The sequence below is a fragment of the Callospermophilus lateralis genome, chromosome 3 (assembly GCF_048772815.1).
Source record: "Callospermophilus lateralis isolate mCalLat2 chromosome 3, mCalLat2.hap1, whole genome shotgun sequence".
In the NCBI taxonomy this organism is placed as follows: Eukaryota; Metazoa; Chordata; class Mammalia; order Rodentia; family Sciuridae; genus Callospermophilus; species Callospermophilus lateralis.
In genome coordinates this window covers 109,383,955-109,399,016 of record NC_135307.1, presented here as the reverse complement: position 1 = coordinate 109,399,016, position 15,062 = coordinate 109,383,955, and the positions used below count along the sequence as shown (strand labels likewise).

At 33.1% G+C, this 15,062-nt stretch overlaps 1 protein-coding gene across 3 annotated transcripts in view; it reads left to right on the top strand.

Annotated features, from left to right (window-relative positions):
- Dennd4a (DENN domain containing 4A) overlaps positions 1–15,032 on the top strand; it is a 113,732-nt gene extending 98,700 nt beyond the window's left edge. For all 3 annotated transcript variants that reach the window (XM_076850969.2, XM_076850967.2, XM_076850966.2), the window contains 8 exons: positions 224–399; positions 481–627; positions 1,957–2,155; positions 2,390–2,644; positions 4,742–4,859; positions 5,447–5,609; positions 5,771–5,835; positions 11,366–15,032. In XM_076850969.2, coding sequence (XP_076707084.2) covers positions 224–399; positions 481–627; positions 1,957–2,155; positions 2,390–2,644; positions 4,742–4,859; positions 5,447–5,609; positions 5,771–5,835; positions 11,366–11,502 — 1,260 coding nt within the window. In that variant the 3' untranslated portion in view covers positions 11,503–15,032. The remainder of the gene's footprint in view (positions 1–223; positions 400–480; positions 628–1,956; positions 2,156–2,389; positions 2,645–4,741; positions 4,860–5,446; positions 5,610–5,770; positions 5,836–11,365) is intronic.
- Positions 15,033–15,062: the final 30 nt, after the last annotated feature.

Sequence of the window (15,062 nt, the reverse complement as noted above, 5' to 3'; positions counted from 1 at the left end):
TTGGGGTATTTGCAGATTAATGCTTTAATTTACTTTTCCATGATAAAATTATAGCTAATTTTATAAAAATGATAATAGAAAAAAATGCTCACTTCAATACAAGTTTCTTTTATAGGCAAAATTTTGGAATGGATTTAGCTGAAATAATTAAAGATGAATATAGTCCATTTCTTGTTTGTAATGTTTGGATACTTACTTTATAAAGTGCTATCTTCTCCCCTAGGTTCTCATCTCAAGTTGTTCTCGATGTAGAACTTGTGATTGTCTCGTCCATGATGAGGAAATCATGGCTGGCTGGACAGCAGATGATTCAAATCTCAATACTACCTGCCCATTCTGTGGCAATCTTTTCTTACCTTTTCTGAATATTGAAATAAGAGATTTAAGACGACCTGGAAGGTAATAATAAGCTTTTTCCACCCCTTTATATTTAAGTATCATGTCTCCAAGGTTATCTCACTTCTTCAATTCACATTCCAGATACTTTTTGAAATCAAGCCCCTCTACAGAAAGTACCCACTTTCCATCTTCCTTTTCAAGTCAGGCAAAGCAGACTTGCATTTCACCATCAGCTTCTGGTCTTGACACATCTGCTATCTCTGTTCAAGGGAATTTTGATCTAAATAGGTAAGTATGATTATGAGGAACTAGGATTTTTTTTTTTATACTGGGGCTTATTATGTTGTTGCACAGGCTGGTTTCAAACTTATGGGCTAAGGTTATCTGCCTGCCTGCCTCAGCCTCCCAAGTAGCTGGGACTAGAGGCATACACTGCCAGGACCAATTAAAACTGTGTTTTAACAACATATATTACACGTTTGGGATATGTGACAGATTAATTAGCTGAGTATTTCAAGGTTTAAATTTCTGGGGAAAATAAATTTATAATCTTAAGTTCTTATTTCTAGAATTAAAATTTCCTAATAGCCTAAATTTTTAAATATTGAGTTTTGCTATGGCTACGCTTTATGAACCTCCAGAGTTTAAGTTATGTGTACATATGATAGTGTTTACTAGTATTTTAAAGATTAAAAAATATGTAGAACCCTTGAAGTTTAGAATGATCATCTTTTTCATATCTCTATCTCTTCATAAATTAAGACAATACTAGCTTATACTTTGGAATACTTAATTTTCTACTTAGGAGAATTAATTATTTGTTAAAAGATTTGGAACTGATATAAGAACTATAAAATCAAAATTTATACTATTATTATATTAAACCTAATATAAGTAACCTACACTCAAATGTAGAAACTGATTCTATTTTGCATAAGTGCCATCTAACCCACAAAAAAACTGAACAGTTAAAGTCTTATTGGTACTTGCATGTGCCAAAAAATAACTGTATGGTATTGACAGGCTAACATAACCTATTTGGTCATAAATATTTAAGACAGTAAAACCAAAAATCTATGCATATATTTTCTTTTATCATAGATCTGTTGTGTCCCTTATCTTTGTCTTTTATCCACTTGTGATTGCTGAAAGAACAAATGTCCATTTCCTCTATTTGGCGTCCCTAATGGCTAGTATGGTTCCTGCTGTATAAAAGTTGTCCACTAAGGGGTTGGGGATGTAGCTCAATGGTACAGCACTTACCTAGCATGTATGAGGCACTGGGTTTAATCCTCAGCAAAATAAATAAATTAAATAAAGGTCCATCAACCACTACAATTTTTAAATATTTTTTTAAAAAGTTGTCCACTAAATGTTTTGAACAAATGAATGAATCTTGGATATTTAATATTCACTTTCTATAAAGGAAAATATGTGTGACTACCACAGTAGTAGTCACATTAAAATATCCCATTTTAAAAGCCCAAATAACGTATTTCTTTTGATCTATTGTGCTATGTTCAGTTCTGATTCTAAAGAAAAGAACATGGTTCTTCTAAATGAAATCAAGTAAATTTAACCACTGATATGATTTTTCTTCTTTTTTCAATACCCAAGCAAATCTAAACTGGAGGAAAATTCCTGTGCCCGAAGTATTCAGATTCCTGCTAATAGATCAAAAACAGCTATATCAAAATGTCCAATATTTCCGATGGCCAGAAGTATTAGTACTTACGGCACCTTGGACAAAGAAGATACTGGAAGACAGAAGCTATTTCCTACGGGCAGCCTGCCAGCTACTTTACAAGGAGCAACAGTATGTATTTTGGGTTTTTTTAAATTTGGAAATGGATCATTTACATATGATTTTGTTCTCCTTGTCCTGAAGAACCTTATTAACTTTAGTTTTATCATTGTCATGGAAGAGTCTTATCCCATGATAGAATTATATTACCTTTCTACTAATCTGGAAATCATTGACAGATTTTTTTTTTACAAATAGTTTATCATTTATTATATTTATCATTTATGGTTTTTATTTATTCAACAGGATTCTTTAGGATTAGAATGGCATCTTCCAAGTCCAGATCCTGTCACTGTTCCATATCTTAGTCCATTAGTGGTATGGAAAGAACTTGAGAGCTTATTGGAAAATGAAGGTGATCATGCAATAACAGTGGCAGACTTTGTGGACCATCATCCTATTGTTTTTTGGAACCTGGTGTGGTATTTTAGACGTCTCGACTTACCCAGTAACTTACCTGGATTGATTCTTTCTTCTGAGCATTGTAATAAGTATTCAAAGGTATGAGAATAAAAATTAAAAGGCACTGCTACTGTCACCTGCATAATGTTTGCATATTGCTTGGTAAAAAGTAAGGTTCATTATTATGTGAAGTATTTTTAATAACCATCTAAATCATTAGAAAAGTAGGATTGTCTTAGTTGCTTGCCTTTACAAATAATTTTTTCTTACAGTCTAGCAGTAAGACAAAGTCATGGTTTTTAGCTTTCTAAACTTTACAGAAAATGTGCTTGAATTTCTGTTATTACTTCAAGGATAGATTGAAAGCAACTCTAATGAAAAGGGTGTGTGAGTTAGCCCCATTCAAATCTCATACCCCCTTCAAAAACAAGCCTATAAAAAAAAAAAAAAAAAAACAAGTCTATTGATTTTTTTAGGAGGATGTCTATAATTCATATTCAAGCATGTGCTACCATTCTCTTTGTTCCTTTACTCTTAATTTTTGCTTAATAGGCAGTGAATTTTTTATATGTTCATTTATTTATTTAACTTTTTTTGTGATGCTGAGGATCAAATCCATGGCCTCACATATGCTAGATGTAGCCCCTGAGCTACATCCTCAGCCTCCATTGACATCTTTTTTTTTTAAGATATAGATTTTTATTTATTTATATATATATATAATATACATTTTATACATATTAAAATATGTTATATTTAGTTATATATTATACATATTTTTATATATATTATATATATATATATATATATATATATATATTAGTTGTTGATGGACCTCTTTACTTTAGTCATTTATTTATATGCCGTGCTGAGAATCGAACCCAGTGCCTCTCACATGCTAGGCAAATGCTTTACTGCTGAGCTACAACCCAAGCCCTGGACACAATATCTTTATTTTATTTATTTATCTTTTTATGAGGTGCTTAGGTTCTAACCCAGGGCCTTCCATGTGCTAGGTGAGCACTCTACCACTGAGCTATAACTCTAGCTCTCCATTGATATCATTTTTTAGACCTTTATTTTTATTTATTTGTTTTTATGTGGTGCTGAGGATTGAACCCAGTGCCTCACACATGCCAGGCAAATGCTCTACCACTGAACCACCATCCCAGCTCTGATACCTTTGATATATTGTTTGTGTTTTTTACCTTTTAGTATGCTGTCACTATCGCTAAAGCTCAAGAACTTTATCTTTTCCCTTTTGTATTTCTTGTATTTCACATCTATTAAGTACAGGTACTCTGATTTTTTCAGTACATCATAAATGGAAGGCAAAAAATGGTAGCTCAGTCATAATTATCTGGGCAAGGGGTGTAGACTATCAAAAATAGAACTCCTGAGGCTGGAGATATAATCTAATGGTAAGTGCTTACTTAGCACATGGGAGGCCCTGGGTTTGATCCCCCCACATTACAAAAGAAGAAGAAGAAAGGAAGAAAGGAATGGAACTCCTGGATCATCTTTCTATGGACTTTGGGACTCGTGAGGAGGGAGAAGATTAGTCCGTCATGGAACCCTTTCTCATTTATCTCAAATACTTTGTAAAAATCTTTACTTTAGAAATCATTAGCTTCAAGCCAAGCATGGTAGCACATGCCTGTAATCCCAGCAACTCAGGAAGCTAGGGCAGGAGGATCACAGGTTCAAGGCCAGCCTCACAATTTAAGGAGGCCCTAAGTGACTCAGTGAGACCCCAATTCAAAAATAAAAAATAAAAAGGGCTGGGGGGCGCTGGGGTTATGGCTCAGCGGTAGAGTGCTCGCCTAGCACGTGCGAGGAGCTGGGTTCAATCCTTAGCACCACATAAAAATAAACAAATAAAATAAAGGTATTGTGCCCAACTATAACTAAAAAAATATTTTTTAAAAAAAGGGCTGGGGATATGACTCAATGGTAAAGTGCTCCTGGGTTCAATCACCAGTACCAAAAAAGAAAAGAAAAGAAATTGTTAGTTTCTCTATACAACATGTCTTCCTTCAGGAGATATCAAATACATACAAATCAATCATTTTCTGTATTTTTTTTTCTCCTGCACACTTAAAACCTAAACAAAAATTTATGATGATTTTATAAAATACTTATAAAAAAATTACCATTTAAGGATCACTAATGAATATTTTTTACTTTACAACACAGATTCCTCGCCACTGTATGTCTGAAGATAGTAAATATGTTTTAATACAAATGTTATGGGACAATATGAAATTACATCAGGATCCAGGGCAGCCTTTGTACATCCTCTGGAATGCCCACAGTAAGTGCTATAATAGAATGCAGACTTCACTCATGAGAGAGTAATCACTACTTAATTTAAATAGCCTGAATTTACATATAACTGACTTATTTCACGGTACAACTTTTTGTCTTACAGGTCAAAATCGTACTCTTTTGTTTGAGAGTGAGTGTTAAGTTTGATTTTTTTAGTGCTACCTTCTATGTAGGTCCAATTTTACATGATTTGGTTTTGTTTTTTGAGTGGTGCTGTGTATGTGCTAGAGGGGTTGGTTATGTTTTGTACCATTTGGCTTTTAGCACATTGCTTGTCCCAGTTATTTTTTATTTGTTTTCATCCTTGGCTGCTAATTTCCTTCAGAGGCTGTATTAAAGGAAACTACTTTGGGTTGTCCATCTGAAACCACAGAAACTTCCAATCTATTTTTGTCATTATTTGTCTTCTTTTTTCCTTTTTTTGCTCTCTTCATTTGTAGATATCTATTCTTTTATCTATTGCCCTTAAATTTATTTTTAGTGCTTTGTAACTTCTTCAACAGCTGTCAGTTACTATTTAATTTCTTCTTTCTACATCGAACATTTCCTTCATCTGCTCTTGTTCTTTTACAGCCCAGAAGTATCCAATGGTTCATTTATTACAAAAAAATGATAATTCATTTAACCAGGATCTATTGAAAAGTATGGTAAAAAGCATTAAAATGAATGATGTCTATGGACCAATGAGTCAGATTTTAGAGACACTCAATAAGTGTCCACATTTTAAAAGACAGAGGTAAGTTATTCCCTTAAACGAACATATTCCTCTAAGCAATCACACCTTATTTGCCTAGTAATTTCTAGACTATATCACATTTATGTCAATATAAATATTTTTGTGGAGAACATATAAACTATATGGATATTAATATTTTCTTCATGCTTTTTATTTCCTAGGAGTTTATACAGAGAAATACTATTTCTTTCACTTGTGGCACTGGGAAGAGAAAACATTGATATAGGTAATTTAGTATAAAAAATAATATATGACATTTACATGATGCAGTACAATTTTCAGTGTTTTCTATTGGTAGTCTTAATTTGTTATAATAATAAAAAAATTGTTTCTTTGATTTTTATCTATTGTAAAAGGTACTTTGATATTCTGGTAATGGTAGTATTAATAAAGATAAATTATAAAAGTAATGTAGCAAGTACTTTCCATGTATTATCTCATGTAATTCTCCCAAAAATCCTATGAGAAATGGGTACGAGTATCATTTTCATATTATTGAAAACACTGAAGGTCTCAGGTGAAGTAGCTTAATCTCACATTTCACAATACATAATAGAGCTATATTTTAACCAAACAGTCTTAATTTTCAATCCAAGGCTTTAAGTAATGTGTCCTATCACTGATAACATGAGACTTATTCAGAAAGAATGTAAAGTAGTTAAATATATATTTTAGGAGATTTTAAACTTTTTTGATTGGTCATATCCTTCTCCCAATTATTGTTTTTTGTTTGTTTTTTCAAGATGGGAGCTTGCTATGTTATCCAAACCCCTGGGCTCTAGCAATCCTCTTGCCTCGACTTTCGGAGTACTGCGACTATTGGTCTGCATCTCTGCACCTGACTAGCTTAACGTCTTAAGTTTCTATTTCCAAATCCTAAGAAAAGAAAGCAAGGAAGAAAAAAGAAGGAAAGAGAAAACATTAGTGGCAGATTAGTACTAGATTTAATTTAAATAGCTGTCAGTCATTGAGAGACTCAAGTAGAGTTTTGGCATTCTGTTTGAAAAGTTATAATGTTGCAAATAGTATGATGAAAAGGATAATTGATCCACATAATTCATCTGATATGAGTGGTTGGATTCTGAGTTGGGTGCCCTACATAAACCCACTCATTATTTAAAAGAATATATAGTGGGTCATGATTCTCTTAGGTGATTGTACACTAGTCTTAACAAAAACAAATTACTTTTTAGCATCAGCACTTCGTTTAACTTTTAAAAAATATTTTTAGCTATAGCTAACACAGTATATTTATTTTTTTATGTAGTTCTGAGAATTGAACCCAGTGCCCCAAACATGCTAGGCAAGTGTTCTGTCATTGAGCCCCAACCCCAGCCCACATCATTTAACTTTTAAAATGCCACAGCCATTGATTAGTGCCATCAGTCATGATGATGATATATATAATAAGCATATGCACCATTACAAGTAACTTAATCAGATGGAGCATGATGAGAAAGCAGGGGCTCTCCTCTGGTGCTGGCCTTCCATCAGTTCACTAAGGATTGGGTAAAAAAGCAGTAGTTAGCAAGTGAAGAGGGCAGCTGAATGCTACTGTCCCTAATTGGGTGTCTCAAGGGTTTATCAGATGCCATCTAGCCAGAAATGACTGTACCACCAGAGATTGTCAGCCATCATGCCAGGAGATTATAGAATTTGACAGCAAAGGTATATATGGGTGAAATGGCAAGTATCTTACAGAATTAAATTATTAGATGAGTGTGTTATTTTAAGTGAACATTTTAAGAACAAAGATTCATTTAGTTAGAAATTAATCTGCTTATGTCAGAAAATAAGAATGGGAAATTAGCTTACACGAAAATGTCCTTAAAAGTTAGCTTTGGGCTGGAGATTTGGCTCAAGCAGTAGTGCGCTCGCCTGGCATGAGTGCAGCCCGGGTTCGATCCTCAGCACCACATACAAAGATGTTGTGTCCGCCGAAAACTAAAAAATAAATATTAAAAAAAAAATTCCCTCTCTCTCTCTCTCTCTTAAAAAAAAATTTAAAAGTTAGCTTTAATTCAACCTATATAGAGATCAATATTTAATATCATTTTAAAAAAAAGTATGACCCAGAGAATTACAATCAGGGAACATTATACTTAGAAGTCACATTAAGTTGCTGATCACTTAACTGAAATAAAGTTGAGAATCTTGTGAGAAATTCTGATAGATATGTAAAAATTATTGAAAATCAAGGAATATTTGAAGCAAATATTGTATGAATGTGCCAAACTGCCCTTTCTGCTAAAAAGAGAAATAGGATGAATAGGTTCAAATCGCAACCAGGGCACTTTGAGCAGAATGATATGAATGTCTGTTTTTTACATTAATAGTTGTGAAACACTGGAGAGTATTAAAAATAAGAAATTTGACAAGTAATTCTAAAGTTCAACTGGAAAACTAATATAGGAATAGACTAGAATAAATATATAGTAAAGGAAATAATAAGGGAATTGAATGGTATAGAAGAAAATGTCTAATTAACACACAAGAAAAAAGTGATGGAAAAATTAAGATGACATGGGAAAAATAGAAAAATTGCACATATAAATTCTTCTTTTTTTTAAGTTGTAGATGGACACAATAACTTTATTTATTTATTTTTTATGTGGTGCTGAGGATTGAACCCAGTGCCTCACACGTGCTAGGCAAGTGCTATACCATTGAGCCACAACCCAAGCCCCATAAATCCTTCTTTATCAGTAATTTTATTAAATGTAAGTTGACCAAACTCTTCAACTAAAGGGCAGATCTTCTAGAAGAATGAATTTTAGACTGGGTGTTACTTGGGAGGCAATAAAAACATAATCAAACAAAAATAGATTAAATTGGACATCATTAAAATTAAAATCATGGGCCGGGGTTATAGCTCAGTGGTTAAGCACTTGCCTCACATGCTCGAGGCATTGAATTCAATCCTCAGTACCAGATAAAAAAATAAATAAGATCCTAGGGTTCTGGCTCAGTGGTGGAGCACTTGCCTCATATAGATAAGGCACTAGTTCAATCCTACAACTACAACTAAAGAAAAGTATTTTTAAAAAATTAAAATCATGTGTGCATTAAAGAACAGTATCAGAAAAGTAAAAATATAACCTACAGAATAAGATAAAATATTTTCATTATGTCTGATAAAGGCTTAGTAATCAGTATAAATAAAGAACTTTTATAACTTGACATTAAAAGCAATCCACTTTAGGGGCTGGAACTGCAGCTCAGTGGTAGAGTGCCTTCCTCACAGGGTAAGGCACCAGGTTGGATCCTCAGCACCACATAAAAAGTAAATAAATAAAAATATTGTGTCCATCTACAACTAGAAAAAAAATTTTTTTTAATTTTAAAAAGCAATATACTTTAAAACTTGACTAAGTATTTTAACAGACATTTTTCCAAAGATGTAGGAATGACTAATAAACACAAGAAAAGATGCTTAACATCTTTAGTCATTAGGAAAATGAAAATCAAAACCACAATTACATACCACTTCACATCTTCTAGGATAGCTGTTGTGAGAAAAACAGAAAATAACAAGTATCAGCAAGGATGTGAAGAAACTGGGACCCTCATTTGTTGCTGTGGGAATATAAAATTATGTAGCTACTGTAGAAACAGTTTTTTTTATTTCTTCAAGATATTCAACATAGAGTTATGACCTGACAGTTCCATCCTAGATGTATATACTCAAGAGAATTGAAAACATATATTCTTTGTAGAAACTTCTACATGAATGTTCATAGCAACATTATTCATAATAGCCCCCAAAGTGGAAAAATCCACATATACATCACCTGATGAATGAATAAACAAAATGTAACATAATAAATGATAGAATATTATCTATAAAAAGATATGAGCCAGGTTATAGTGGTGCACACCTGTAATCCCAGCAGCTCAGGAGCCTGAGACAGGAGGATCGAGAGTTCAAAGCCAGCCTCAGCAAAAGCTAGGTGCTAAGCAACTCAGTGAGACCCTGTCTCTAAATGAAATACAAAATAAGACTGGGGATGTGGCTCGGTGGTCAAGTGCCCCTGAGTTCAATTCCCCAGTACCAAAAAAAAAAAAAAAGAAATGAAACGAAATACTGATACATGCTACAACATGGATTAACCTTGAAAACAGACTTAGTAGAAGAAGTCAGACACAAAAGACCATATACTGTATGTACGATTAGGTTTATAATGAAATGTCCAAAATGGACAAATCTGTGGTGATAGAAAGTAGATTAGTGGTTTCCAGGGCCTAGGAGGAGGGGTGGATGGGAAAAGTTTGCTAACTGCTATGAGTTTTCTTTTGGGTGAGATGAAATGATCTAGAATTAGATAATGGTGATTGTTGTACAATGCTGTGAATATATCCCAAAAAACTGGCCTTTACACTTAAAATTGGTAAATTGTATGGTGTGTGAATTATATCTCAATTTTTAAAAGGTAATCTGATAATAAAAGGAATATTCAGGAAATGTTATTTAAAGAATCATTAGAGGATTTGCCTTTATAGAAGCTCCTGTAATTATAGCAAGGTGATGCTAGCACAGAGAGAGCTAGAAAACTCAATAGGACAGAATAGAGTCTAGAAATAGACAAAAATATCTGTGAGGATATATGATAAAATCACTTAGGAAAGGCAGTCAATTATATAATGTTGGAAGAATCATTCTAGCCACTTGGGAAAGAAGCTGAAACTTGTCAAAACGAGGCAAAGTGTTATTTTAACTCAGCCTTTTAACTATGATACAAAGAATACCAAGAAAAGATCATTTTTACCATTTCTTTATTCTCTACCCAGTACAAGCCCAGGACATGTTCAGGTCTTTCCCTAGCCCTCTGCCAAAGGTGATTTCATTGAATGTTCAGAGAAATCTGGACTGCCAAGCTGGAGAGGCTTACTTGCTCATGCAGTTGGCTCTGAACTCAAACCACCTCTGTGGGCACCATTGTGGTACTGTGTCAGAGGGGGAAGATGTTCTGTTGTCTGTTGTCTCCCTAAATCAAAAATATGGAACCTGAGTAATACTCAGATCATGCATACCTCATTTGGATCTCTCAAGGGCAGATTTTTCCCCAGTGTGTGTTAAAAATTGGTAAGAGCATAATTTCTACACAGAAATGTTTAACAGAACTTCTAAACCCATGTTCTCCCTTTTTCACATGTGAATTGTCCTCTGCACAAGAAGTTCACAGGCCTTAGAATAATGTCCTTAATAATAAAGTCACAATCTATTAGCTCCGTCTATTTCCCGTGAGAAATAAAGGGGCAAAAATCATTACATGATGTCAGAAGATACTTGGATTTTTTTTTCCCAAGGGTATCCCATAATAGGAAGTTTAGGGCACATAAACCAAAATAAATTCCTGTTGGGGCAGAAAATTAAATGTAAAAATTTAAACCATAAAAGTTAAGAAAATATGGATAATTTTTTTCTCTATTCTGGTGGGAGAATACCATTACTTATTCTTCCTGTGTTTATTGAGAATGAAAATCAAGGTACAAAAAAATTGTATATGGTATTTTGTTTTAAATTTTGTGCTTGGTAAAATTAAAATTGGTCTATGGAATCTAGCTCTAAAATACTAAGGACTTTAAGGTCTCCTGGGAGCTCTAGCCTTGAAATTTGTGGTACTTCAGATAGCAGATTGTCCTAGAGGTTCCTTGTTAGCACCTAATTCTGTGGTTCTGTAGTATTATGAAACTTGATTATTGTCTGTTTCAGACGTAAGTTTTTTATAGTTTTGTTTGTTCGTGAATTTTTGCAGATGCATTTGACAAAGAATATAAAATGGCATATGATCGTCTCACACCTAGTCAAGTCAAGAGTACACACAACTGTGATAGACCACCAAGTACGGGAGTGATGGAATGTCGAAAAACCTTTGGAGAACCTTATCTATAAGATATGTGTGTGTGTGTGTGTGTGTGTGTGTGTGTACATTCAGTATATATTGTATAGTTATTGTACAAAGTAATTTCACTTTTAGACTCTAAACATTTTTTCTCCGATTTTTGAGAATGCAATTGTAAATGGTTCAGAAAGTTCAGAGCACTTCTGTACTGAATGTTTTCAGAAGAGGATAGTAACAAATAGGGAGAGAACCACTTTGTTTCCCACTTCTTTTCTCTTTAACTTCCTGTAATAAGTAATTAAGTATTTTTGCAATGACAAAATCTCTTAACAAAATTAGTTGCCATAAAATATGACAACTGTCTTATGATTTCTCTTAGAAGAGACAGAAAAATCATGTATGGAACCTAAACAGAAATGTAAGATTAAAGTATGTTTTGTTTTCATAGACTCTTCAAATGTTTTGACCATGAAGTTGTATTATACATATTTTAAATTGTTTATAGTAAGTTGATATTTTTTTAATTTTTAAATTTAATATAGCAAAGTTAAAATGAATTTAAACTTATGAAGCAAGTGTTTATTTTCCTTGTCTGCTGTTATTTGAAGTATTTAGTACAACTGCAGATCTCTATATGTATATCTATATCTATCTATCTACCTATATATAAATATATATATATTTTATTACTTGGGAAAATTAAATTTTAAAATGTTAATACTAGGTCAGTGTCCTCCTAGGATTGCATGTTAGCACCGTAGGCCTGACTACAGTGAGTGTGTCCTGGCAAGGATGGTGTACACTGGCCAGACTGACTCATTGAGCAGAGATTCACCAGACCATGATTCCAAAATCTCTTCTATTGCTGATATATACATACAGGACACAGAGAAAGTGGCTCACAATGCAAATATCAACTTAAATTTTAATATTCTATGTGAAAACTTATATTGGGAAATATGAAAGACAATTGACTATTCCAAATTTTACCTTATTTTAATATCTAAATATTGGAGATGTAAATTGTACTATAAAATATTTATCTGATATATGAATTACTGAGGTATTCTGTTAATACTATATATAAATATTCAAAGTATTTTTTCAACAGTAGAAAAATAATAACCCTCTAAAAATACAGCCAGGTAGAATTTCCCATATTGAGGAACTTAGCTTTTCAACCAGCTTCAGAATCTGAAGTTTGTGGAATCTAAAATGCAGAAATCAGATAATAATAAATTGACTGTTCAAATACCATGAGTATTAAATTGACTTTTGAAAATATATTTTTAGCCACATTATTTCTAATATCTTTTTCTTTGGGTAATTTCTGGTAAGGAAAAAGCATCTTTTGGCTGTTAGAATTATTTATAGATTTTTCAATATGTGTGTGTACATATTTGCATAGATTGCCATTAATGAAGGAAGTTTCTAGTCAGTTTTAAAGAAATAAAATGGATGGTCCTAAATTGGATGTGTAAAGCCAATAGAGTTCATGACACTCTGAAACATCTTGGAGTCCTGAGACTTAGATCAACCACAGAAAAACTACTTTTTGATCTCATGCCATTAGTGAATAGCACCAAGCTGAAACATTTCACAGCTTTTCTACTCTGACAGTAATGGAGTTTAAAAATGCAAAACATTAGTTCAATTCGTTTGACACTGAACTTGCTTACTTGAAAAATCTGGTGCTATACATATATCTGCCTTCCTTTCATTGTTGTTTTTGTTTGTTTGCTTGTTTGTTTGTTTGTTACTGGGATTGAACTCGGGCACTTTACCGCTGAGCCACATTCCTAGCCCTTTTTTATTTTTTATTTTGAGACAGGGCCTGGCTAAGTTGCTTATGGTCTCATTAAATTGCTGAGCCTGACCTCAAATTTTCGATCCTCTTGCTTCAGCCTCTCAGATTGCTGGGATTATAGTGGGATTACAGATGTGTGCCATAATGCCCAGTTGCCTCTCCTTTGTAAATACCACTCCAGTTTTATTCTTCTTTACTATTTAAATCTAAGCTTCACATTCTTTGTGAGTCTTTTGGTTCTTTAAGTCATTTGAAAGTTGTCAACTGACACAGACTTTTGATAGAGGAGGCTTTGGCATTGGTAGTAAATATCTCTCCAAACAGGATTCTGAGGTTCATTATCTTCTGGGTTTTGTTGTTTTTATTCTCTTCCAAGAACATTTGCACTGTTGTTTACTTAATACCAACAATATGAAGGAATCATAGTTTATAGATTTCAAATATCTTGACAGAAAGGAGTGAGACAGAACCCATTCTTGATAGTTCACTCATTTGGAAAAGTGAATATAATTTTTATCTCCTCCCCCCCCCACTCTGATTTTGTTTCTACTTTTAGATAAATTTGTATCTCCCCTACTTTTAATCCCTAGGGATTATTATTACAGAAATACAGTTTTTAAAACTAAAACCTAAAACATAAACAGAAAATAGCAAACCCTGCTCCAAAGAATATTAAAATAGGGATCATCCTTTAAAATAACTCTGTACAAAGGTTTTTCAGTTTTCTGTTTGACCATACATTTTAGGGAATCATGGCCAATCATGTTGGACAGAGATGCCCTTTTACTATGTTATCTCTTATTTTCTTACACTTAGTTTTGGTTATATGTTTAAATTGTGGAAAATAAACCATGCTTTGTGCTTGTATAATCTGTTTATTACCTCCTCTCATTATGTTTGAATGTCACACAGTTGTATTTTATATTGTATTTTAGATCTTCAAATTTTTCCTTCTCTTGCCGCACAGGGAATTATGCAGCTGTTCATCTTGATTTATCCTTATTCAGACTTTTCTGGAATTTTTTTCTTTAAAGCCCTAAAACTGCCATCTTATTTTGTTATAAGATTTTCTAATCTGTCTCCCCATTTTCATATGTAGAAAATAATCCTGGAAAATGTAGATTAAATGTTTAGGCAATGCATACTTATTTTTACTTTATGCTGATGATTATTATTACACTTTAGTGCAACTAAAAAATGTTGGCTGAGTCCATATAGAAATTTTGTGGAAAGAAAACATTTATTTGGTAGTATCCAGTAAGTACTTCAGCTTTATTTTTATTTTTTTTCCACTAGAACTTAAGAGCTACTATTAGGTACTTTAAATCAGACAAAAGGGGAAAGAGCAGGCTGCCTCTTTGAGAGGGTCTTTGGCCATCATGCCAGAGTTAGTGTATGCTCTGCCTCTTCCTATTTTGTTAAAGCACTAGACTTTATTTCAAAATTTAGCAGCTGCATACCAACTTACTTTAATATCCTTAGTACTTTGTACTACCTTCGTTCTCTGGCTTCAAAGAAAGCACATTTGCTGGCTAAATAATTTTTGTTTACAAAGTAGTAGTATACTAACCAACAAGGAATTTTCATCTCTGATTCCAAAAGTCTGTGTACTTGTGCTTACACTCCTAAATGGTAATAGACTTCTGATAAAGGTATTACTGCCTTTCCACAATTGCTATTACTTTGGATGGCTCCCTCCTTTTGTATTTAAATTTTTTTCTTATCAAATGTGATATTGTAATAAAAACTATTGGAGCAACTGACTTTTCCATATATCAAGTCCTCTAGATTTTGTTTTATCAC